The 25,157-nt window shown below is 54.7% G+C and overlaps 1 protein-coding gene across 1 annotated transcript; it reads right to left on the bottom strand.

Moving 5' to 3' along the window:
• Positions 1 to 1,159: 1,159 nt before the first annotated feature.
• nfatc1 (nuclear factor of activated T cells 1) lies at positions 1,160 to 24,422 on the bottom strand. The gene is made up of 10 exons (XM_029167411.3): positions 23,997 to 24,422; positions 21,972 to 23,013; positions 21,725 to 21,884; positions 18,427 to 18,629; positions 17,016 to 17,188; positions 15,798 to 15,938; positions 10,450 to 10,505; positions 8,818 to 8,950; positions 6,699 to 7,295; positions 1,160 to 2,483 (listed from the first exon to the last, which is right to left on the bottom strand). Exons 1-10 carry the CDS (start codon positions 24,013 to 24,015, stop codon positions 2,428 to 2,430), a joined length of 2,580 nt encoding a protein of 859 aa, XP_029023244.1. The 5' UTR covers positions 24,016 to 24,422; the 3' UTR covers positions 1,160 to 2,427.
• Positions 24,423 to 25,157: the final 735 nt, after the last annotated feature.

Raw genomic sequence — 25,157 nt, 5'->3', positions numbered from 1 at the left:
CACTTAATAACTATATTTATGTGGGAGCACAGAAGCAAATATAAGAAAACATCAACCTTTTATTATGAGTTACTGAGTCTTACTCTTGTCTAAAACAATGAATGTGACACATTTAACATGTGAAAAGTGTGAGATCATGACTTACCTGGTGCGGTCGGCTGTCGCCTGGATGTCAGCGAGTTGTCAGCAGGGTCATGTAGAGATTGAGTAGAAAAGTGAGATCTGATTTTCCTAATAGACGTGAGGCAGCGCCTCAAAACCAACTAAGCGACAGTCAAACACGTCCTGATTTTCATAACAGCAGAGAAAACTAATCAGATATGAAAACAAGTCATTTGTTAGTCAATGCGTGGAACCGAAGGCCTCAGGGGCCACAGGGTGTCGCTGTTCACCACCAGAGGACCCCCCGCGGTCAGCGGCCACTGGACCTCATTACTGCACAGGCGTCTGAAGGCAGCCTTTGGAGCCTTTGGTTGTACACCACATCTGGACTGCAACAATACAGATGTGCTTAATATATAAACTGTCAACTTTAAGGGTTGATGAGGGAGGAAATGTTGGATGAAGCTTGTAGGAAATAAATAATCAAAAATATCTCTGGACAAACTAACGGTCTCATGAATTAAACTGTCAGTTCTAATAATTGCTTGTAAATACTTTGCAGTCAACGCAGTCTGGAGGCCACAGACTCCAGATGCTGAGCTTCCCAACCTGTCAATCAAACCTTTAACCAACAGTGACAGTCGGACACATCTGCTGGTGGTGGCGGCGCTCAGAGCCAAAATGACACGTAGGGGCCAATAACACACGGGACCAGACAGGTTCTGCATCGTTTTCCATGGGCCAACAGTCTCACCTACATCGTTCATGAACTCCATTCTGTTCATCTGTTTCTGCTTTCGTAGCTTTGCTGCTGTTGCATCTGCTGAATGAAGCCTACAGACAAAAAACCAAGTTAGTCTCTCTCTGACTCCAGATTTTGGTTTTGACCTGAAGGCATGAGATCAACCTCCTAGAGCGCCATCTACTGGCCTGGAGCTGAAACGCTACACAATATGAACCAACTATGTTATTATATCTTCTTAAACTAAATGTAACTCCCTGTTTTCTAAATGAAGCCCAGACTGTCCTTTCTGCAGAGAACAGACCACACACGAGCAGAGATGAAGGCTTATTTATTGACAAATACACAGAAAAAGATCACAAAGCAGAATTATGAGTGGCAGATTAACACAAACATCTAGGGTAAACATTTCAATATGGCTTCCTTCATGCCCTTCAGTAACATGGATTAAGACTCATAAATACAAAACCAACAGCCACTACGTGAGCCGAGCGGTACGTGGCCCACGGGACGGTGGTTAACGTGTAAAAGAAGCAGTAAGATACACATGGATAAACTGAGCACATGCTAAGAGAATAAATAGGGACGTTTGAGACCAACATGAAAGCGTGGCTGAATATTGGTATTGCTGTAAGTCTTTGGAGTCGCGCGTCCTCAGTTATAACACTGGTCGTTGACGTTCTGCTGAGACACTACTGCTTCCTGCCGTTGCATAGCTTCCAGGGAGGAGTCGAAGTCGAGCTTCGTCAAATCTGAGATGAGTTTCCTTCAATGAGCGTCTAGTTCAACTAGTTCCACTGTAGAAAACAACGTTTGTGGTGCTTTCAAGTCAGCGACTCGCACATTTTATTATTGTGTCCACTGAGTGTAACTAATATAAAAACAATAAATCCCACTTTAATGGTTAAATGCTTATTGTTGGCTGTAAATACAGAAAATATTTTAGCAACTCACAAACTTATTTGTTCTGCTGTGACCAGTAGCTTTTGGTGAGTATGACGATCAAACACATCACAGGCTTCAGTCACTTTGTGAAGAGGTTCATGAGCACAAGTGTTTCTATTTCATCCCATCAATCACTGGAGCCACAGAAATCACTATTCAGAAAGTCACGTTTCCAAAACATCTTAAAATCACGGCTGCAAAGTCAAACTTCATCTTCCCGTTTCCAGTCAAAGGCACTTGTCTCTTAAACCGTCTCTGTGAAGCCAGATATGCAAAATGAAGCAGAACGTATGCTGTATATACAAATGACAGAATAATTCCTAGGCACTGAATCATTTACAGACTGTAGCAAAAAACATGAGACAAGTGTTGGTCCTGTAAAAGCAGACGTGCTGTCGGTTTGGATGCTACATAGTCAATTTGGACGTCTTAGAAAAGTCTGCTGTGGTTTCTTCCTCCGATCGTTTCATTATAAAGGCAATACACATGGAAAACAAGGCACACGTTGGACCCTGGTCAGGACGATACATTACATTTGTTCTCCTGGCTTCTGGTTCGGCTGAGTGTCGCCCACCACAGTCCAGGCACACGCAGCTCAGAGTCACTTCTGTTTGTTTCCCTTTGGTTCGTTGCTGGAACTACGCGCTGCTGTGGACGGAGATGCTCGACAGGTCGTTCCTGATGATCTCATTGACTGCGGAGACAAACAGGGCAGAGGGCGGTTAGTGTGTCAGCGGTCCACATCCACACGCTGCTGGAACACGCAGCTCATCCCGGTCTAACGCGCTGGAACGAGGTCTGAGGTCACACACAGGACGCGTCCTATTAACAGACAGCGAGCCAGCGGTAATGATGCAGTGGACCTGTGTGGAACCTGCCGTTTCCTCCGAGTCGGTCTAATAGAATCGCTTCACGTCTGAGATCCCTCAGAGAGATGATGCAACCTGCCGCCGCCTCTGAAGGTGCCAGGTGCGCTTGTTTATCTGTTTTTATCTGCTGTGTGCTTTGGCTGACGAAGGGGGAGCGATCCAGGAGCCGCCGACCAAAACCGGCCCAGAAAAATACAGATGAAGGAGACGTCAACCGGGATTCAGACGCCTCATATTTCACTATCTCCTTCTGCTCTTATCGGTGAACCTATTCTTTACTTTGAGAAGAGTATCCCCCCCCCCCACTTTAATCTGCATCCAGCCTTTTAATCAGCGCCTGGGTTCAGGATCAGGCCCATCTCACAAAGGCAAGAAACGTGCGAGGGGAAGGGGAACACCCTGGAGCCTCCGGAACCCGAGCCAGCGGGACGAGGGAGGAATTCCCTCCGACCGACGCTGGAAAAGCAGCCTGGAAACCTGACAACAGCCTCACACAATGGAAGGAGGGCTTCTCTGGCTGTTCCCTCTGTGACCCGGGTTTGGCAGAGTCACTTCCTACCAGAAATACCACGGACTTCCTGTCGCAGAGCGATGACTGGGTGCAACAATGGCACACGCAAACACGTCAGAGCTGCTGGTCCAGGTTCAAGATGCTCCCATGGTAAAAAAACAAAACGAAAAAACATCACGGAGGAGTCGAAAAGTAACGGAGGAACTCAAAGTCTGGCCCATAAATCAGCGCTGGAGCGTTTTCATGTTGTCTAGACACAAGTGAATGTGTTTGGCTACAAGCAGACTATTAATAATAGAACCTGAAGGTTTGATAACTACAACACAGCTGCAGCACAAAACACGCTGGTGTCACAGACGCTGGAGCTGTTACTCAGCTTTGTGAGGACACGGTGCGACGTGCGTGAGACGTGCGTGAGACGTGCGTGAGACGTGCGTGAGACGTGCGTGAGACGTGCGTGAGACGTGCGTGAGACGACAGGCTGCTCATCACTGCAGCCGCGGCCCGTTCCAGAGGACAGACCCCCCCTCAGGGCGCTTTCACCGGATGCCACGTCTGGACCCGAGGCCCCACAGTCGGACCTCCTGCCTTCCACAGTCTCTCACTGGGCTGCACGGGTTCTGCGCCCGGCTCGGCCCGGACCCCCCGACCCGGCTCTTCGTTTGATCGGGCTTTGACCTTCTGTGCATCTGGAAGGACGTAACCGCTGAGCTGAAACCTTGAGGACCCGTCTCAATGTGCGCTTTGAGCCGTGAATCCAGGACATTATCCATCACTTGCATTGTTTAGACGCGTTCCTCTCATTATTGTGTGAATGAGCCTTCATTTCATTATTAAATGAGAGAAAGACAGAACGGTTGGTTGCAGTGATTCATTCTTATGTAGAGCGGCAGTAAATTTAAATTTCAGCACCACTGGAGACACAACATTTACTGTTTACGTGTCGTTGCCATGGCCCACTTTTCATTGCGCCGTCACATTTGATGTGGAGGATCTAATTGAAAAAAGAAAAGTCAATCTATCGATTTCTAAATGTGTTTACAACAAAGTCCTGAAAATAGACCCAACACCAGCGTGACATCTGTGTCACAGCAATTAGCCCAAGTCGAAGAGACGCTCCCAACAAATCAGCACAAACATAACTTAGTTAATGGGAAACATGACGGTTCTGCAGAACCCTGGAACCCGAATCAGCCCTCAGAAAATGCTTCACATTGTAATAATTCAGTAGTAAAAGCAGCAGCAGTGAAACAACAGAATTCGAGTGAACGCGTGTTTGGTATCAAGTCATTCTGCAGCAGCTTCCTGAGGCCCAAAGCAGCTGCAAGAGGCTGATAGAGGCCGAGCAGGAAGCCCTCCAGCGGCCCAGGAACCAGCAGGGCGGCGCTGTTTGACCCATTAAGGCTCAAACGCCTCTGCGTCATCGCACTGAGCAGCACAGTGCAAGAGCGTCCGCAGCTTCTTTACCTGATGTTAGGAAATAATCTCAAAAACCAAACCCGAGTACGAAGAGGAAAAGCCTGACGCTCTGAAGAGGTGGAGCAAGAAAATAAAAGCCCACCACCAATCAGTTGAGAGCCACATCAGCTCCAGGCCACAAGCCACGAGATGTTCTTGGCCACATGATGAGGCTCCTGCTGGTTTACTACGAGTCAGACCCACAGAGCGGTTCCCCAGTTCACCACAGCCACGAAGCACGTTGGACCAGGTAGAAAAAAAAAGGTATCAGGACGAGAACGACAGGAAACACGGGATCAACTACTGCATCAAACAACCAAACATTCACTTTGTAGCTGGCAGTAATAAACAACAGCTGCTGGTTAAAATCCCAACTCTCAGATACTTTCTGTATCATTGTCAGATGCCTGAAGTCGTGAATTGTGCTGCTCTGACATCTAACAAGGCCACAGCACACCATAAAAAGCATTTGGTACCGCTCCCTGGCCCAGATCTGACTCCATAATGCACATGTTTAGCTCATGTTACCTCACCGCTGACAACGGGCTGCAGCCAACTACTGTGCAGCATAACGTATGGTTTTGGCTCCTTCCTCCAGCCTCGCAGCGAGCCAGAGGGGGAGCGTCGAACGCCTCCAGTCAGCAGCTTTTATGGCCGCGTGGCCGACCTCCATCTCCCGCGGCCTCACGCCGTGCAGCCTGCACACTTTCCGTGCTGGCGACCTCTCTGGGGACAAGAACCAGAGTGAAACGGGCCGGAGGGCCTCAGCCTCAGCACCACTCCCTGCTCCAACCGTCATAAGCTCTAATGCTTCAAAGTGTTTGGATATCGGATCCATTTTTCAAAAGCGTGACTTCTGATAATAAACTCCATGTCAGTCTAAAACACACGACCCTGTTCCCGCTGAGTAATGTCCGCTGTTATCAGCAGCTCAACTCCTTAAGAGTCCAATACATCACTATCTGCGTTTTCATAGACCACAGTAACACCAAACCAGAGTCAGGCCATAAATGAAAGACTCGTGTCATACGCTGCCAAAGATTTCGATCAAGTGAGAGGCCACGTGAAGTTGAGGAGCTTTAGTGAATTTGCGTCAACTCGCCAGTGAAAACACGTGTAACCTCCTCCAGCTCCGAGGGGCCTGGCTTTAAAGTCTGTATGTACCTGGTTTGACCCGACAATCTCTATTGTAACGTCTCGATCGCAGCCAACACGCGTTAACGTCGGTCAGACGGTTCTGGGTCCTGCAGCATCGATAGGAAGCCGGGCCAGAAGCCGTCCAGACGCCCCAGCAGCGGCTCCAGCAGCGGATCTGGCTGCTCCTGGTGTTTCTTCATCCACTGCACCTCCCTCCGTGGGACCGGCGCACGGTCAGGCCGTGTTTTTTCTCGCCATGAGGAAGATCATTCATCCAATTTATTTCGAATCAGAGCTGCCCCCGAGCCTCAGGGAGAGAGAGGTGAGGTCATAAAGCTTGCGCTCCTGAAATCCTGCTCTGCCTGAGATAAATACAGCGTGTCACAAGAAAAAACAGCCTTTATTTTACGGGCAGCCTTGTCTCCTTCTGGGTTTTAGGCCAAATATATCAAGCAGAGGACCACCAGGCTCCTTTGATCCAACTGCCACAGATGTTAGAGGACTGAAGGCTGACAGAAAGGAAAGACGGAGACCGCAAAAGTCCGATAATTTAAAAGAGGAATCAGAAAAATGTTTGAATACAGCGGGAATCTGTGATAAAACAACACGGGCCCGGTCTGAAGCGCCAGCGAGTTTTCACCTCCTCCCGGTCCGATCTGAGCTAAACGAGCGCTGGCGCTAGCTTCACCCTCGGCGCAGACGTCTGAGCGGCATCGATCTCTCGCCGAACGCGCTAACGACCCGAACGACAGATGCCGAGGAGCCAAATGTTCGGCTCCTGGCAGTGATCAGCGAGTCATACGATACTGATCAGGAGTCCCATCAGCAGATATTATTATTAATGTCATGGTTGGGAGCAATGAAAACCTTTTTTCTGGTAATTAGAGGTTGGATGGGCTTTTTCTGGACTAGAAACATAAAAGTCATTTCATACCGTCGTCCAGGTAGATCTGGTCCAGCTCCTGCGGCTCCTGTTTGATGCTGACGGCCAGCGCTGGGGGGCTGCCGTCCTCCTGCAGGGACCCTCTGTCTGCGGCCTTGGGCTGCGGCTGGGCCCCCGGGCTGCCGGCGCCGCCCGGCTGGGCCGGCGCCATGCAGTGGGCCGGGGAGAAGGGGGCGTCGGTGGGGGTGGGGGGCTGCGAGGTCGGGGAGGAGGACGAGCTGCCCGGCTGGTAGAGGCCGGGCTGCTGGTAGCGCCCGGGCGTCTCCTGGATGATGGAGACGTGGGGGGCGGGGGCGCCGTGGTGGGGGGCGGCGGGGAGGCACTTGGGGAACGGCGGCGGCGGCGACAGGTCGTGCAGTTTGGGGCTGGTGCTCGGGGAGGAGGAGGAGGGCAGCGAGGACGGCCTGGAGGCCAGTCTCTGCTGGCTGACGGGGAAGGCCACGCACGGCCTGAGGTCAGAGGTCATGGGCGGGGTCACGACCTGCGGGGGGAAGTATGGCTTGGGGTGCAGGGACAAGGCGGCGCCGTGCTCAGAGCACATGAGGGGCGCGTCGTAGTCGTCGTGCGGCTCCGTCTTTATTGTAGGAACTGACAGAAAAGAGGGAAAAGAGGAAATGAGTAAACACATAATGCGAGTGTGAGCGAGCGAGCGAGTGAGTGGGCTTGTGGCTAGGAAACCCTCTGCCAAACAAACACTCATGGATCAATGAGCCTCTGTCTGGGCCGAGCCTCCCACCCGCTCAAAATATTCACCAGGCTAGAAAAAATGGGATGAGTCATCAACACGAGGAGCGTCCAGCTGCTCCTGCAATAAAAGCCCTATTTTCTTTGGATCCGGCTCCGGCGCTAATATCCACTAAATGTGTGATATGAAATATGTTGCGGCAACAGCAGCTCGATACTCAGCAGGGTGCAGTAACGCAGTGATGTGAAATAAACCGGCGCACACCGTCCAACTGGGCCCGAAGCGGCGAGATGCAGCAGGAGCGGACAAAATGGAGGCGGCGGAGATGGGAACCAAGCGGGGCGGCCAACGCGGCCGCGGGTCCAGATTCCAGCCCAGAACATGCAGGACGGTGCGATGGGGCCGCGCGACATCAGTCTTATATAAGAGGAGCTTCAGCCCAGTTACACCAACGGCAGCGGCGTCTCTGCACAAACTGGAGCCGCTGAAGCTGTTTCACATTAAAAGCGTGACGCACGCGCTTGAAACCAGAACCGAAGCCACGCATCGACTCGGTACCGGCAGAGGAGCCGGGCTCCGCTTCGCTCCAGGAACCGTCTGGTTGATGCGTTCAGCGTCGCCAGGTGCACGCGGGGGGAAGCGGGACGCGTCCCGCCTCCGCCGGCACCTCCTGCAGCGGAGGCGAAGCTGCAGCCGCAGGCCCGAAATAGAACACGCAGCCCTATTCTGGGTGCGCGACAGGCAGAGGAAGCAGAACCGGAGCCGGGCCCGGGGTTTCCGCTGCACGTTCCACAACAGAACCCGCTTGAAACGAGCAGCCGCCGCAGCTGCTGCTGCTGCAGGAACGCGTCACGTGACAGCTGCGAAACCACAGATCTGGTTTCCACCTGTGGCTTTTTGTTTTTTCATTCCACTCCTCAGGAGACACCGAGCAGAACCCCCCCCCTCCGGTGCTGAGGACAATGCTCCACTTTCACAGCGGGGCACTCCGTCGCCCACGCTCAGGGCCGGGCCGGGCCGGGTCCCTCGGCCCCGGCTTTGAACCACCCACCGCATGTGCACTCGGAGCCCGGGGCGCAATTAGCAGTGGTGTTTTCACATTTGACTTGGGCCGGTGTTTATATTTAGCTTGGCAGCGGCTCGGAGCCTTTCCCGCCCTGCGTCCAGTCGCTGCAGCTACAGGTACGGAACAGAACCGCTTTTATAGCGGCTTTAACAATGGGAGAATAAAAGTGCTGCTTTGTTCCTCCCCAGCGAAACCACAGACAACGGGGAATTCAGCCTGTTTGTTCTGCTCCTCAGATGTGAAGCCCTGCCTCTAATTAGCTAATTTAAAAGGCATTAACACGAGTGCACGGAGCTGAGACGCGAGCCCTCGCTTTCAGGCCGTGAGGAGCTGCAGCGGGAGCAGCAGGGGGTCCTTACCGCTCGCAGGGACGTAGGTGAAGCGCTGATACTGGCTCCGCTTCCTCTTCCCGTTGCACACGTAGAAGTTGACGCGGACGGGAGCGGAGAGTCGCTGGTTCCGATAGGGAGGGATTTCCACCAGGAGGGAGTTCTGCAAAGGAACGAGAGACGAACTCAGCCACAGTTTGACTACTTTTACCACTACGGTCCTGGAACGTAGAGGTAACATTTAAAGGTTTAACACGTAGAGGTTTAACATCCAGTGTGGGTTCCCTCTAGAAGCCGGTCGTGATTCCAGAACCACGAGGCTGTTTGCTTAATCACTAACTGATCTGATGTGAATACGTGGGAGTGTCCACAGTGTTTGTTCCCCACTAGAGCTTCCTGCTGACGGAGCCGGCGAAGGCCCGGGTTCTGGACCCGCCAGGTTCACGGCCGGGAGGAAGTGCTCTGTCTGCAGGTGAAGCAGACGCGCTTCATTAAATCACCACAGTCGTAAAGTGGAGCGAAGCCAGAAGAGGCCGCGACCGTCCGTCCTTCGGAGGATTCGCCTCTGGAAGCACTGATCGGCGTCTGGAGCTGCGTCCAGGCTCAGCGGCGTCGAACCGCTGCCGCGCAACGTGGATTTAAAGGTTGTCGTGAAAAACGGGTCCGGGGCTTTTAAAGCGAAACCACGCGACGCAAGTGGAATCATTCAAAAGCGTCTGAAAGCTTTATGTGCACACGCTGAACCGTAAACGCATCTCAACTCCAGCTCCAGGATGTGAAAAAAACAAAAAAAAACAGACGCAACTGGAGCTGCGATGTTTTTATCTGACAGAAATAATCGCCTCCATGTGGAGCGAGGACGAGAAAAGTGAGCATGAAGCAGCAGTTGTGCACTAATTGTGACATCTATTAAAGTGTGTGTGAGTCATTGTAAACTGTAAATGAGAACTAAATCATGTGTTCTCAGGATCCGGGGGCTCCGTCCTGGTGCAACAGAGGCCAAAGAAGCGTCAGTGTTTAGAATGGGAGCGATCCAGTGTGTGTGTGTGTGTGTGTGTGTGTGTGTGTGTGTGTGTGTGTGCGTGTGTGTGCGTGTGTGTCTGTTCAGGCAGACAGATGTGTCTCAGCAGTCTCTGAGTGTGTATTTGCTGTGGGGAGACGCTGGAGCAGGTGCCGCGCCTCACGCACACGCTGGACGTCCTCTAATCCCCCGTTCGTCTCTGCCTCCTATCTCTCAGACGTTTCGGGCCAAGAACCGGACCGGTGCCAAGTCCGAGCTTCCAAAGGCTGAGTCTGAAACTCGTCCGCCAGCGTTTTCAAACACTAACCGCTGGAAGAGCCCCGAGGACGGCCTTTCCTGGACAGCGTGTGACGGTTCAGCAGTTCCCACGTCTCTGCTGCTGCAGATGCGGCCGCAGCGACACACTGGATTTGCATTTGGAGCGAACGGAGACTTCGCTCAGGTTAAACGAGGCAGCAGATGCACTGAGGATAAATCAGCCGTCGGGCCGGAGCTCACTCACTCTCAGCATTTACACGTCAGCCTGCTTTTTTTCTAACGCGGGGCCTGAAAGCGCTTCGCCACTCGCGTCATTCAAAAACGATGAGAACAGCTGTTTTTTGGCTGCTGTCGGGGCTCATCACGACAACAGGGTCACTTACGGGCTTTGAAGCGCTTCTCTCGACCTTGGCCTCAGTCTCCCAAAGGTGGTGACCGTCTGGAGGAGAGAGAGAGACAGAGAGAGAGGCGTCAGTGACAAGGCGGAGCGTGCGCCACATTTCTGCCTCCGGGCACAAATGAAGAAATGGAACAAGCATTGTTATTATGATGTGTTACGTCAGTGATGCATGAAGCAGAGCCGAGGGTCTCGCACACGTCAGCGTCTGACCCGCAGCTGAGCTCATATCCTCAGTCTGAGGAAGCCGAGGCTCAAAGAGGCGACAGAGAGCGAGCGAGCGAGAGAGGGAGGGAGAGAGAGAGGGAGGGAGAGAGAGAGAGAGAGCAACAAGGAGAGAGAGAGAGAGAAATCTGATGCAACCCTGAAAAAGCGTCATTCCAAGGAGATGAGCGACATCTCTGCAGGATGAGAGAAGCCTTGACTTCATGGCTGCGTGGAATCCCGACGCTGCAGCAGCTGGTGGCCTCGTTAATGCGCTGACTGGAAAGCGGCCGCTCGCCCTCACTTTCTAACTCCTCGCAGGAATCTTTCCGCTATCACCCTACGACGGCGGTGAAACGCTTGGGTATTTTCTCCTTTACTGGAAACGCGTTCTCGCTCTCTCTCTCGCTTTAAACTTGCCACAATAAAGACGCTTTCCCATCAAGCAGTAAAACAAAGCATCGTGAGCCGTCACGAAAAACAGGCCTCCTAAAAAAAGCAGGGTTTGATTTGTCATCCTGCCCAACGAGGTGTGAGCAGAACTATATTTTCGCAGATTTATTAGGCTCAGAGGAAAACCGCCGCAGCCTTTTTAGAAGCGTGACTCATTAACAAGGCCCTAAAAAGACATGAAATGACTTAACGTGGAAAGGAAACGCTTGGGAAAGGTCAGACGTGCCAGCGTTTCTTGAGGATAATTAAGTCAGATATGTGCGGCGGTGCCCAGCAGGTTGTCTGCAGTGTGATAAGTGGAGGGTTTGAGCAGAACGGACAGCGGCGAGCGAACGTCTCCTCGCTGCGGGGCGGCGCTCACTAAACCTGTGGAAACTGGAAATATTAAACTTCCTACTCAAGTGTTTGGCATCAAAGACAAGGTTATGCTTTTTAGGCATCTTCATTAAAACTGTTTAAAAAGTCAACGTTGTATTTTCCTACTGCCACAAATGTCAGTGAACACAGCATTAGACTGCCTTGGACACGTCTCATCATCGTTTTTAAGCCGGTTCCAACCAAACGAACAGCTGACCAGACGAGTCAGTGTGAGGGAAAAGCTGAGCTGAGCTGCTGGTTCTGGAGACACGCTTTCAAATCGAGACCCTGCTTCGAGCTTGTTTTTGCAGAGTGGACCGTTTGTCCGTCGTCCGGTGGGACGGAGCTTTGGTCGACGCTGCGTCTCTTCTGCTCCAACTATGTGGGAGGATGACGTGTGACATCATCAGCGTCTGGTGACCAAATGTTTGCAGTCTAGTCAAACTGTGTTAGTACCAGGAACTAAACAGTGACCGAGTCAGACGGAAGCTCTGAGGTAAACAATGGAGACGAGAGGCGTCGTGCAGGAATCCTGTTAGAACCGAGGACGTTACAGTCCGACTGCTCTGAGCCAAACGTCCTCACTGAACCCGACTGTTACAAACGTCCAGGCCTCAGATCTGCGCCTGCGTCTGCGTCTGCGCTGCATCTGCCTCCTCGCTCTGGGAACGAGTCCAGAGAAGCCTGAGTCCGTGTCCATCCACGGGAGGTGAGCTTGTTTTTCAGCCTCTCGCTCCCTCTGACTCACACTCAATCCAGTGTCTCAATTCACTGCAGAGATAGAAATTCAAACTGGGCAGTCTGATTTCTGCACCCGGCGACCGATTGCCAGGAAACTTCTCAAGAACCAAATGAAAAATAAAAAAAACACAACAAGCGAGGCCTGAATGTTGAATGCGTGGGATGCCTTTGTTTGAGAAGAGTGTCTGGATAATTGATAACCACAGAATGTTCCGGAGCTGCAGGACAACATCTGCACGGCGCCTGCACCGGTCCAATGAAAACTGCAGCGGTTATTCTGCAGCTGCCTGTGAGCGGCTTCCACCAGCTCAACACGGCCGCTAGCTCCTTGGCCCACTGTGCTGGACGGCCTCCAACGCGGAACCCGCCCTCCGTGTAAACCCAGTACCCCTCTGCAGAGCAAAGCGGACCAGCTCCAGCGCTCTGGCCGAGGCCCAGCCTCGCACAGCTCCACGCGGCCCATTACTTTCTCCCACAGACATAACACAGAGCGCTAATGGCACTAAAGGCTGCTGCTGCACAGTCATGGCAGCCGAAGGCATCAAACAATATACAGTGCACTTATTTGTCATGTTGGGTTTATAAAGGGACTCAAACGGCTCCTTGTGCTCCCTAATTGGGACTGGGTGGAGTGAAGCCTCGGTGCCCAGAGTGAAGCTGCGAGGTGGCATGTGCCCAAACCCTCATAAAGTACAGTAAATACAAACACATGCTCTACCCGGAGCCCTGTGCCGCGCTCAAAGAGTCCCCTTGTCTTCTGGCTGATGACTGAACCCTCTTCCTTCCGACCGCCCTGGGGAGACGTGGCCTCTGGAGCGGAGGGCGGCGGCCGAGCAGCGCCGAGCTGATAGACGGCGGCGGCGGAGGAGGAGGAGGAGGAGGAGGAGGAGGAGATACCGACGTCCTGTCACCGGGTGAAAAAAACACCGCTTTCATCAAGAACTCAGACTCTGGAGTCCGTCAGACACCCATTTTTATGAATCCTATATCGTAATTTCTGCTGTTTATGGGCCTGTAATTGATTTGTTTATGAAACAGCCATTGTTCATTGTTCAGCCAAACCACGGAGCGCTGGCTGAATGCGAAGCGCAGCGGCCTCTGCTGCAGGACAGCAGGCTGAAGGCCGCGTCCTCCGCTTCGGCCCGGTCTCGCTCTAATGGGCTTAAAGGGCGATGTTTATCTGCAGCGTGCGAGCAGCTAAAGCCAGACGCCATCTGGCAGCCCTGCAGCCCCGTAATCCCCTCACAGTTCAGTTTTCAGCGCTCTCCTCGTTAGCCTGGGGCGGCTAAAGTGAATTACAGCCGAGTCACAGTCAGACGCTGCCTTCACCTGCCTGCTGCTCGCAGAGGCTTCGTTGGGCTGAGGTGACGAGCGGAACCGCCATCACAGCAGCCGTCCAGATGTGAGAGGGCTCCTACTCTAAAATGAAACCCTTCTCAGTCACAGAGCGGAAATACAGAAGATCCAGACTTTACTGAAGAGGCCAGAGAACCTGAATGAAGGACGGAGACGCAGCTGTGAGGAAGGAATCAGCTGACGCTCTGGATCCAGTGAACACATGCTTTGTTGTTACATCCCATCCTCTAGTCAAGCTTCCAGTCTGCAGCCGAGCAGAACAGCACACGGCTCCTAATTTCCCAAATGGAGGAGCTTATCGGCAGCAGCATCTTCTGTGCAGACTGGGGCGAATGAAGGAAAGGTGAGACTGCTCACGTTGCAGTCGCCTCTGACTGATTGGCTGCAGCCACAGGTGACAGCTGAGCCGATGCTATCACGGCCATTTGTATGGAGGCGCAGGTGACGGACGAACACAGATCCATCAGTCAGAACCAAGAACACGCACACAGAACCGGGGTTCCCCCAGAACCCGGTCCGTCGGCCCAGTGGAAACTTCATTCGGACCATGAGACGCGCAAACAGAAACCAAAACAAAGCAAGGTTCCAGCGCGCTGGCGGCGCCGGGCAGCAGGCGACCCGTCCCGGCGAGGGAGGAAACTGTGACGCTGTGACGCTCACATGCGCCGCTCCGGCAGCCGCGTGTGCGACAGGAAAATTCAGGGCTAAAATTAAACCTTTCAGCTCTTCATGGAAACAAAAATGCGCCAGTGTGGATTTAGGAGCGTGATGCTTAAAGCTGCGTTCTGGAATCAGCGTTGCTGCCTCTGTGTGAGGATGAGCTGGTGTTAAGCAGCCGGCTGTATTTGACTCTATGTTATTACACCAATTATCGCACGTCACCCCTGAGATTAACGGTGCCTCTACTCGTCTACTGTATCTACAGTAATTACCCCTGCGCTGACACAGAGAGCAGCTGTAAAGAAGACCCAGCGCCGTCTGCAGGGAGCCCGCGGCCCGGAGCCTTGATGAACCCAGAGCTGAGGATGGAGCGGGATGGGGGGCGGGCGGGCGGCAGCGCAGGCAGAGCTGTGGAAGCCTGGCTGAAGGGTGTTTCCATGCTAGGATTGCCCAGGAATCTAATGCTGGTGCCAGACGCGGGGAAACCCTCATCAAAAACAAGGGAGCACTCCCCTCACGGCCCGTCCACAGCGGCACATGGCCCTAAAGGCAGCCGGGTTCCAGAACCAGCACCGCGAGCGGCGTCCTTCCTCCAGAGCACCAAAAACGCCTTTGTCCTGAAAAAGGGAAGCGCCGCAGCCACAAGGCGACATCTGTTAGACTCATCAGGAAGCCATTCAGTCATTTCACATAGAGTTACTACAGGATGTAAAGTCCGTCCTGTCAGTCTGTTACTGAGCACGAGGTAAAATGTGACGCGAGGACGAGAAGAACTGAAGCAGTAACTTCTATTTAAGGTTTAATGACAGTTCAGCACCAGTGAATGTCTGACGAGTTCAGCCCAGAGGTCAGAGGTCACTTCTCCCCTCTGCTCCATTGTGCCGGCGCTGAGCAGCAGCCTTGGATTCTTCCTTCCACAGGTGGAACAATGAGGAGCTTCCCTCGCTCTGAATGAGTCACGCACGTGTTTACGCTGCTCAGCCTCGACCCGAACGCAGCCTCACGCTGCCGCTAATCAAGGAAACTGCTGTTTGTAAACCTGGTCCTATCAACATCTGGGAGCAGGCGGCTCTGCAAACAAACGGCTCGAAGCAGCGGAAGGAGAAACAAATACTGACACACAACCACACGTGCATGCACACACATGCACACGGGCACATATGCACACACACACACACACAAACACACAAGTAACCGCGAACACACACACATGTGCACGCACACACACACACACACACACACACACACACACACACACACACACACACACACACACACACACACACACACACACACACACACACACACACACACACACAGCCTTCGTGATCCATTCCTCTGCTCAACAGGCAATGGAAACTTCTGCAAATGTAAATCTGCTGGGTTAAAAATACAGAGCATTAATGTGCTCCACATGTGGCGCTCTGGCGGCGCGGAGGATATTTTGACGGCGGGGGGAGCGGGGGGAGGGGGGAGGGGAGGGACGGAGCAGTCCTGGGGTTTCTCCAGCAGCGAGGGCAGAGGGAGACACATGCGCACACACTCATCCACACCCTCGTTTACCTTGAGCCTTCTCCACAAACACCACCTTGGAGTCGTGCTGGAAGTTGTGCCCGTCCAGCAGCATCTTCTCGCCCCCGGGGGCCGGACACGCCTCCAGGCTCTGCCGGTCCACCAGCGGCAGCTCCTGGGCCGATCTCTGGGCTGCGGGAGGGAGGGGAGAACCAGACTGAGCGTTGAGCTAACACACACCCACTCCCCATGCAGACCTGAGCATCCAGACGAGGCTGAAACCAGCCGGGAGCTGCAAACCTCCACCTCCGCACGTTCAAATTACACTCCCTCTGCGCCCGTAAGTAGGGAGCGGCTTCACGCTGTGTTTATTTGTGTTTTCCTCAAATTACGCTGGAAGTTTTCTCCCAAATATTTCGCTAAGCGTATGGATCGTGTCTCCGTCTTTCGTGCTTCCCTCTCTTGGATATTTCTCATACGAGGATCATCTTTTAGTAATTCGATGTTCCTGCGTTCTGATTTTGATCAAACTCTAATTCGTGGCCTTTGGAAAACATCAGTCTTTCCCACATCTCTGTTTCTCTGCCTCCGCCTGTTGCTCTGACACACACACACACACACACACACACACACACACACACACACACACACACACACACACACACACACACACACACACACACACACACACACACACACACACACACACACACGGAGTGTTTCGGTCAAAAACAATTGCTTCGTGGCCGTCGTTCAGAAACTAACAATGGTCTATTTCAAGGGGCTGAGATCATGGTTTAACTACTGTCTTTCATTTACATCATAGGACCTAATCTCCGCGGCAGCTTTGGTGCCAGAACCGCACAGAGCGGTTGATCTGCCTGAGCGTCCCAGTAGAAGGTCAGCTCCAGTGCAGAGTCAGTGCAGGTTCTAAGGAGCTCGATTCAAAGGCCGCTCACAGCCACAAGCGTCCAAACGTCACATTATCACAAGTTTCCACAGTTCAGAGTCATGTTAATATCATTTAATAATAATAAAACAGGGAAACACTAAACATTTGACATTTAAATCATTTCTCTTGATCAATAAATAGTTCCCAGCGGCTCTGTCTTGTGATCCACGTGTCACATGCTTCTTTCACCTAACGTCACATTTCCTTTCTGGAAATCTCCACCCTCTGAACCAGAAACTCTGTCTGTGTTTGACTGAATTCGGCCCCGACGCTGCTTTGGGCTCAGCGTGAACGTGAACCTGTCTTCATGTACTCACAGCACTCGATGGGGTTGGATGCGACCTGCAGGGACACGCTCCTTCCCGTGGCCTGGTTGATGTGAACCCTGAACACCATCCGCACGCGCGTGTTCTTCCGTCCGATGTCCGTCTCCCCCTTTCGCAGCTCGATGTCTGAATTGCGCAGCTTCAGGATGCCGGCACAGTCGATGCTGTTGGTGGAGACAGTGAAGCCCCGTTCAAAGCCAGCTCCATAGAAAGCAGCATCAGGACATTATTACATTGGTATCAACAGGTGATGGCTCCTGGTTCCTCCCCCTCCTCAGACCGTCCTCAGACACCTAATAAAAGCCCCCTCCTCTCGGCTCATCTTACTTTTTCATCCTCAAATACCTCAAGCCTCTCCCAACGCGTTCTGGCTTTTCCACCGCAGTGCTACTCGATGCCGCATTCCTCAAAGCCTAGTTAATGTCAACTTTTACACACATTGGAACACTCCCTCACATTCTTGCCTCCAGACTGGGGTCTGCTGCCTGGCGACGCGCTCAGGTGTTGATGCTGAGGACCTCAGCTGTTCAGCTCCCAAATGAATAACACAAAGCAAAGCGCTGCGAGCTACGCGTCGTCTGAACCATTATGAGCAAAGCACACGCCGCGGGTTTAAACAAATACATTTCCCACAAAGCCCTGCTCCTAACGCTACGCAGGCGGCTCCTCTGTGAGGACAGAACCCGTCTCCTGCAGCTGCACGTGTTCCATCCATTAAAAGGCAGAAAGCGCTGACGTCCGCGGCTCCGCGCCGTTAGCGGCTCCGCGCTAACACAGTAACCTGATCTCTGAGGCTCAAATGGGAGAAACACCCGTCCGCTTTGAAGACCCGGACGCACGCGCGATGCACTCGGACGCACGCGCGTGAGCAGCAAACTTCATGAACTCGCAGCGTAAACGTCTAGCGCTGAGAGGTTTCAATTAGCCCCCGGAAGGGATGAGGTTTCCCCCGACCGAGGCCTGCACAGTTCAGCTGGAGCAGAAGAGCAGCGATACGCAGCTTCACAGCGGAGGCAGCAGACGTGTCGGACGCGCACGCCTCAAAACTGGAGCCTTTTTATGGGAAGTCAAGGCTGCTCCCGACAGCTTTGAAGACAGGCTCAAACTGTGTTTGCTCCATGAAACGCTGGGCTGGACGTCAGACGGACGCGTTGGACTCCACTCCAGATGTGATCTGGACGTGACTCTGACTCATCTCAGCTAAACTGTTCCTGAAACCAACACGTTTTTTGAAAGACTAAAAGTGGACTTGATTCAAACTTTCCCTAAAAGTGATCACAATCTGCCAAGTGTGCAGTAACTAGGACCAGTCCAGGACCTGAAGTGTCATTAACTGGAGGCTGGACGCTGATTCTGGCCCTCGGGTCACGTGAGTCCACCTGGGCGTGAACCTCCTACTCACATGGCCCGCATGTTGTTCTCCGGCAGCAGCGGGATCTCCAGCACCTTGGTGTTGTTGTGCAGCGCCTCGTGGCTCGGCGTGGACACCGTCTTGCCGGTGATGCGGTGGACCTGGTAGAAGGCGTGGGGCCGCAGCAGCCGGTCGTCGGCGGTGCCGATGAACAGCTGGAGGGTCAGAGGCTCGCTCTCCATGTAGCCGTGAAGCTGAGAGAGGAAGCAGAGAGGCGGGTGAGGCCTTGACAAACAAACGGGGGGAAGCAGAGGTCAGGCTTCTAACAAAGTGCTCTTTTAGGAACTTCTGATGACCCGTTTCATCCTCTTTACATTCATTAGCAGCGGTCTGTGTGCACTTCCTCCATTCCTTCATGTCTGACCTACAGTAGCCGGATCTCAGGGTGATTTGAGACTTGTGACCACACTGAGGTAGTGTTTGGTTCCGTCGGTCGCCCCGGGCCGAGCCAGTCGGGGTCCGGAGCAGCTCCGACCAGCGACCCGGCCTCGACCCGTACGGACCTGCAGCCGGTGGCTGGGCCCCGGTGCTGCTCGACGGCCGCCTCCTGCCAGGATGACCTCAGCCACCCAGACTGCAGGCAGAGCGTGTGCACGAGGCCCGAACCCGCGGGCCTGAAACCCGAGCGCAGCGCTACCGCCGACACACTACGTGAGTTATGCACGTCGGCCGCGCGCAGAGGAAGCGCGAACATCTGGAGAGAACACATGGACATGGGAGCGCTGCGCGGGTGGATCTCTGTCATCTGCTCGGCTCCAAACGCATGTGTTTATTGTCATGAAGCCAGTTCTACTTCATGTCATGAAGTAAAGGAAATTCCTTCAATAATTAAAACAACATTGTTTGCCAGTCTGTGTTGACTGTGGCGAGTTAATAAACAAATACAGCTGATGACCACTTTTTATTTATAACTTGAAAGACACTTAATTACTGAACATCCAAGGACAGAATTTCATTTTCAGCCGGGTGAAGAGGGCGTCGCCAGGCTCAGACCCTCAAAGAGCCTGAGACGACGGACGGGATGCGATGGGATGAAGAGCGCAGCCTCACACCGGGGAGGAAGAGCACGGTTTGAAGGAGGATCCCTGTCAGAGCTAAGAGGCTGCACGTGCCCCGCGTATTTGTGTAAGGAAATGGGCTGCTGCCTAGCAATGCTGTTTATTTGGGCAGCAGGAAGCAGTGTGATGAAGTGAGGTAGCCGCTCACAAGGTTAGGAGCTTACTTCAAACTGTAATTACTAACAGATCACTGATTATGTGCCTTAAATTACCATCGGCAGCAAAGTCTAGACAAATCAGAGCCGGTGTCATCTGACTGCTTTCAGCTGTTCTCGCTCCGCTTCCAGGACCCGACAAAGCGCGGCCTCGTCGTCCATCACTTCCAGACGCAGAACTATCACCGGGCGCCCTGCGATCGAAGCGCTTCCTCTGTCCGTTAGACAGCGAGCAGCGGCGGCGGCCGTGATTTGTTGTTGCAATTAAAGGCTGTGATCCTCACCCTGGCAGTGCCGCCCCTCCCTGGGTCACATTATCACCCAGCAGAGGAATGCGGAGCCTCCATCAGCAGCAGAAGCCCGACCGCCGGCGTTCAGACGCTTTGATTCAGGATATTTGATCGCGCTGTTTTGTTTGGGAATCTAAAGTGGAGGATCGAGGCCACAAATGAACGTAATGAAGTTTGAACCTAAAGATGAGCGCCAGCAGAGCCGACGGGCAGAGCATGAAAGCTGCCTTCACATAGAGAAAATAAGACCTCACAGCCTGCAGGAGGGGGCACGTCCTCCCCCACGCGCAGCATGAACCCCTCGGCGTTCGCTTCAGAGGCTGTGCTCCAGCTGCTGCCGGTGGAGGCGCGGGTGTGGTTGAGGCGGGCATCGAAACAGAACAGAAAACGCAGGGAAACGGAGCCGCCGCGCCGCAAAGAGCGGGACCGTCCAGAATAAACTCTGTGAAGTCTGGGCAGCGCTTGAGTCACGGCCGCGGCGGCTCGAGCCAGCGAGGCCTCGGCGGCCGCGCACCGTGTAATCAGGAAGTCGGGACGCGGCTGCTCGTCTGAGGCTGCCTCCAGCGCCGCTATCGCGGGCTGCCAGAAACGTGTGTGGTTTCGCCGCCGCCGCCTCCGCGGGACGCAGTGATGTCATCCGTACACACGGGAACTTTCCTAAACAAAGGGAAGTCTGTGTGGTTGGGGTGGAGGCTGGCGCTGGGCGGGGGGAGGGGGGGGGGGTACGTTGAGGGAGAACACACACACTCTCTGTTTGAGCCGGGGTGAACCCAGACCCCGGCCTTTAAAGCATTAGCACCTTCTCATCACAGACGCACACGCCTCCGACTCAAAGGCTGAAAAACGGCGCGTGAATGACATGTTTGTTGCCCAGAGAACAACAGGAGGTGTCATTTCAAAGAAAAAGAAAACCTATTATAGGGTCTCTACTTTATTGATTCTTAATAACTAGGTTAAAGCTGTCCAGATGTTCATGATGCAGGAGTAGAATCCACACGCTGTAGATTGAGTCAAAGCAGAGTCAAAGTCAGGCTCAGCAGCAAAGCTGACGATCACTGGTTCGAAACCACCGGCTTCACTCACTTCACCCAAAGCGAGCGTTGACGCTAGTGCGTCTGCTCAACGTGTCGACACATTGTAACGCAACGGCATTAATTAAGCTGACAGCCGCTCGCTGAGCTGCAGGGCCTGTGTTTATTCAGAGGCTGAGGTCAGCGGGGACCAGATGGGTTCGAGGCCAAGCAGATCTGCAGAGGTCCACATTTGTTTTCCTTCGCCCCGACCACCGGCTACTGTGGTTGAAGCCCATGACTCAGCTCCTAGCGGCCGCGCTGCGTCGCCTCGTAACCGTCTGCGCTGCGCTCCACAGCGCGATGGAAAAGCGTGAGTCACCCCCGTCTGGACAGGAACCGACCGAGCCGACGGGTCTGTCTAATGGCACGGCCGCGGTATTCCATTCAGAAATGTGACATCGGCGAATAGCAAAACAGGCAGGTCACGAAACACGCCGACCCAATCTGCGCGAACGCGTAAGCTAGAAAACAGGATGGAGAAAGTGCTGAGGCGAGAAGTGACGGGAGGACGAATGGGCCTAATGGCTGCACCATGTGTTGGTCCAATCATCACAGCAAAGCCAGCAGGCGGGTCTGGAGCCAGAACGGGCTCAGGAGACGAGGAGGAGAAACCAAATCCTCCTTGTTAAGCAACTTTTACCTCTTCTGGGGAAATATAAGACCTTTTTGTCTAGAACTAATTGAACCGGGCTGATTAAATGACCACAACCAACCTGAACCACCGGGTGCCCTCCTGCCAGCGCCTTCACGGCCCCCCGGCTACCCTCCGTCTCGTAGTGGGCCCGGTGGTGGGACTTGGGCTGCACGTCGATCTGCAGGCTGTACGGCCCCGAGCTGGACGGCAGCTGCCAGTCCAGCGCCGGCAGCGTCGGGCTGAGGAGCGAGAACGAGGCGGCGGGTCAGAACCAACGCAGGCGGGCGTATTTGACCAGCATTAGAAGAGACAGAACCCCCGCTCACCTCATGTACTGCTTCGGTTTGGGCCAGGAGTACGGGTGCTGGGGCACGTCCAGGAACCCGCCGCAGAAGCCCTCCTTCTTGAGCGACAGGCGGTTGGACGGGTGCTCGTCCTCGCACAGCTGGGCCGCCAGCTCCTCGCCCACAGGCTCCACCTTCAGGCTCACCGTGGGGCTGTGCTCCAGGCTGGTCTTACGCGCCTTCATGGGAATGGCCTCGCCGAGGTCGACCACGCCGTCCGTGGTCAGGGCGTTGATGGCCGCCAGGATGGCGGAGTTGGTGTACTGGTTGGTGTTCGGCAGCCAGGTCTCCTCGGTGACGCTGAGTCGGGGAGAGGTGTGCGGGGACGGCCCGGGGGACGGGTTCGGGGAGTAGGGGTAGTGCTTGTGCTGCCCGCTGCCGTTGAAGCTGTACTTCCTCTTGGCGCCGCAGGGGGAGCCGGGCCTGGAGCCGCGCGGGCCGGCCCAGCCGTCGTCCGTGACGCTGGCGCGGGGGGACGTGGAGGGCGAGTGGCGGGGGGAGCCCCCCGCGGCGCAGCCGTCGCCGGGCAGCGCGAGGGTGGAGCCCTTGGGCGACACGGAGGGGGACTGCCAGGGGGAGTTCTGGGGCGAGTTGTCGTAGTTGTAGGAGAAGTTGGACTCGTAGGACGAGGCGTCCGACTGGCAGCTGCGGGACGAGACGCTGCTGGCCGGACTCAGGCAGCTGGGGTCGCGGTAGCCGTCGGCGCTGGGGAGGGTCAGCGTCACGATGGAGTTGACCCGCTTGGCGACAGGGAGGCCGCTCTCCTCCACCGCGTCCTCGGGGAACTGCCCGTAGGCCGTGATCTCGATGCGAGGGCTCTCCAGCGCCGGCGCTCCGTTGGGGCGGACGCCCGAGGACGAGTAGAAGCCGGACGCCCGCGCCTCGTCCTGGGCGTCGTAGCCGTGAGGCTCGGGCACGGAGACGGAGATGGCGGGGCTGGACTGGAGGCTGTGGTACTGGGCGGGGAGGCAGGGGTTGCCCAGTGGGAGGGACAGGCTAATGTTTGGAGTGTAGCCATATGCTTCTGGAAAGCAAACAGACGGAGCTTGTTACCATGATAATCAAACACATTCACTCACTGGCTCCTTCATTCAGAAGGCGGCGGTTGCCAAGTTGAATGGGAGACTTGCAGCTCGTGGACTTGAGCGGGTTCCAGCTGTTCCTAGTGTTTAAACGCGGCCTCATGCGGCGGGTTTCCCCCGTGACACAAAACGTCTCTGTACAGATACAACCACGGCCAACGCAAGGAGCTCGAATGCCTAAAAATAACCAGAGGAACCAGGTGGTCCTTCACACGTCACACGGGCAGATGTAACACTGCAGCCCATAAGCCGGAACATCATGAAAACATACAGTGATGCTGCTCTGAAAACAAACGGGACCCGGTCGTTTGTTTGGCTGCTGTAAAGGGGCAGAACCCCGAGGCCCCACTGGGTCACATCACTGGGCCGTCTGTGGCAAAGCCTGAGGTCAGGAGTGGGAGCTGAGGGGTAGGGGGACCCTGTGGGAGTGGGAGCTGTGGTGGGGGGGTAATGGTGACCACAGTGGTGGGGATGGAGACAGCAGACAGAGGCAGTCACCACAGCTCCAGCTGTAAATGAAGGAGAATTAGGGGCCCCGCATTAAGGCTATGACTTCACCGCTGCCGTACGACTTCTGGCAGTAAAAGAAAATGAGGCTCAGTGTTTGCGGTCTGAAACTGGTGTGACACGCCAGCAGGTAGCCGCGGGCGGCACCATTAGACCACGCAGCTCAATACCGGGCCCCGAACGCCAGCGCTGCCGCGTCGGTCATTAGCGCGCGCTCAATTCGGCCTATTTTGGGTTTAGCGCTGCGATGAAAGGCTCCGAGCGGCGCCGCCACGCCCACGTGCCCCAAAGCGGCGGCGCGAGGCGCGGCTGCGCCTCCAGCGCGGCCGACGCCGGCTGGAAGCGGCTCGCGCGTCCGAGCGGCGCGTAAAGAGTGCGGCGCGAGGAGCGGAGTGAGTGCCACGTGAACAACACTCACCCTCTTCGGCGGACTTCATGTTGTTCAGGGCGCGGGAGAAAGTGAATCAAACTCTGCGAACGGACGAGCGCGACTCCTTATCCATAAAGCGCGGTTTCTGGCATTCCCCAGCTGTTGCTCCGGATCCGGATCCGTCCTCGCCGTGTCCCGCGGCAAACAACGGGGACGAGAGGGCGCAAAAGTCCAAAAAAGCCGTCAGTTCAAAGGCGAAAACAAAGATCACAGCACGTGGGAAAGGCTCGTGACTGGTGCAGACGTGTCGTGCGCGAGCCGCTGTTTCGGTCGCCGTTTGGGGCTTCGTGCGTCTGCGTCGAGGGGATCCTGGCTGCGCTGGGTCGCGGTGACGCACTGCTCCGGCGCGCGCTGCCGCGCTTTTAAAGCCGGGGATCACCTCGGCGCGCGGCGCCGCCTCTCGCGCCTCTGACGTAGCGACGCGTCCGACCGCCGCGAGCCATCCTCCGGATCCGGGGGTTTCCGATCAGCGGAGCGTCGCCCCGGGAACCAGACGCAAAGCCGCGATGACTGCAGGACGCGGGAAAACGTCCTTTACGGCAGCTGCTGCAGATCAGACAGAGCCGGTGAACGGTGGACGCAAACAGTGGAACAACGGAGACAGAATTACACATTTCAACACAGGACTCGGTGACGTGTTGGACCTGAAGCCCCACTATGATCCACGCCTGACCTAACGAGCACGAGCAGCATTTGGCATCACTTAGGAAGGAATGACCCACGTGCAGATTTACGCGCGAGCTAATCCGCAGGAGCGTCTCACAATAAACTGCTGCCACGTTCACGCTGAAGGCGCCGTTCGTCAGCGTCGGGGCTCGGACGCAGCAGGTGAGCGGCTACGTCAGCGCGTGAAGCTCAGTCACACCTTCACGGCCGCTCCGGGCCTCGCGTTGAAGTTATTGCCAAGACGAATAACTGCTTTTTCCACTTCCTGCAGACAGACTGCACGTCTGCGGGGCGCGAGGCTCATAATTATCCATTCTCATAGAAGCACTGTATAAAAGTCAGGTCCGTCGCCGTCATCGGACGCGCGGAGCTGAGGATCCTCAGACTTTTCCACAGGCCGCTCTCTGCGGTCGCGTGTACTCAGTGGAGTCCTGTTCCGTCTTTGGCAGGTCTGGACCTTAGCGCATCAGGCCGCTGGTTTCT

The sequence above is a fragment of the Betta splendens genome, chromosome 11 (assembly GCF_900634795.4).
Source record: "Betta splendens chromosome 11, fBetSpl5.4, whole genome shotgun sequence".
NCBI lineage: Eukaryota > Metazoa > Chordata > Actinopteri > Anabantiformes > Osphronemidae > Betta > Betta splendens.
Note: the sequence above shows the minus strand (reverse complement) of the source record. Positions and strands in the feature narration are given on the sequence as shown.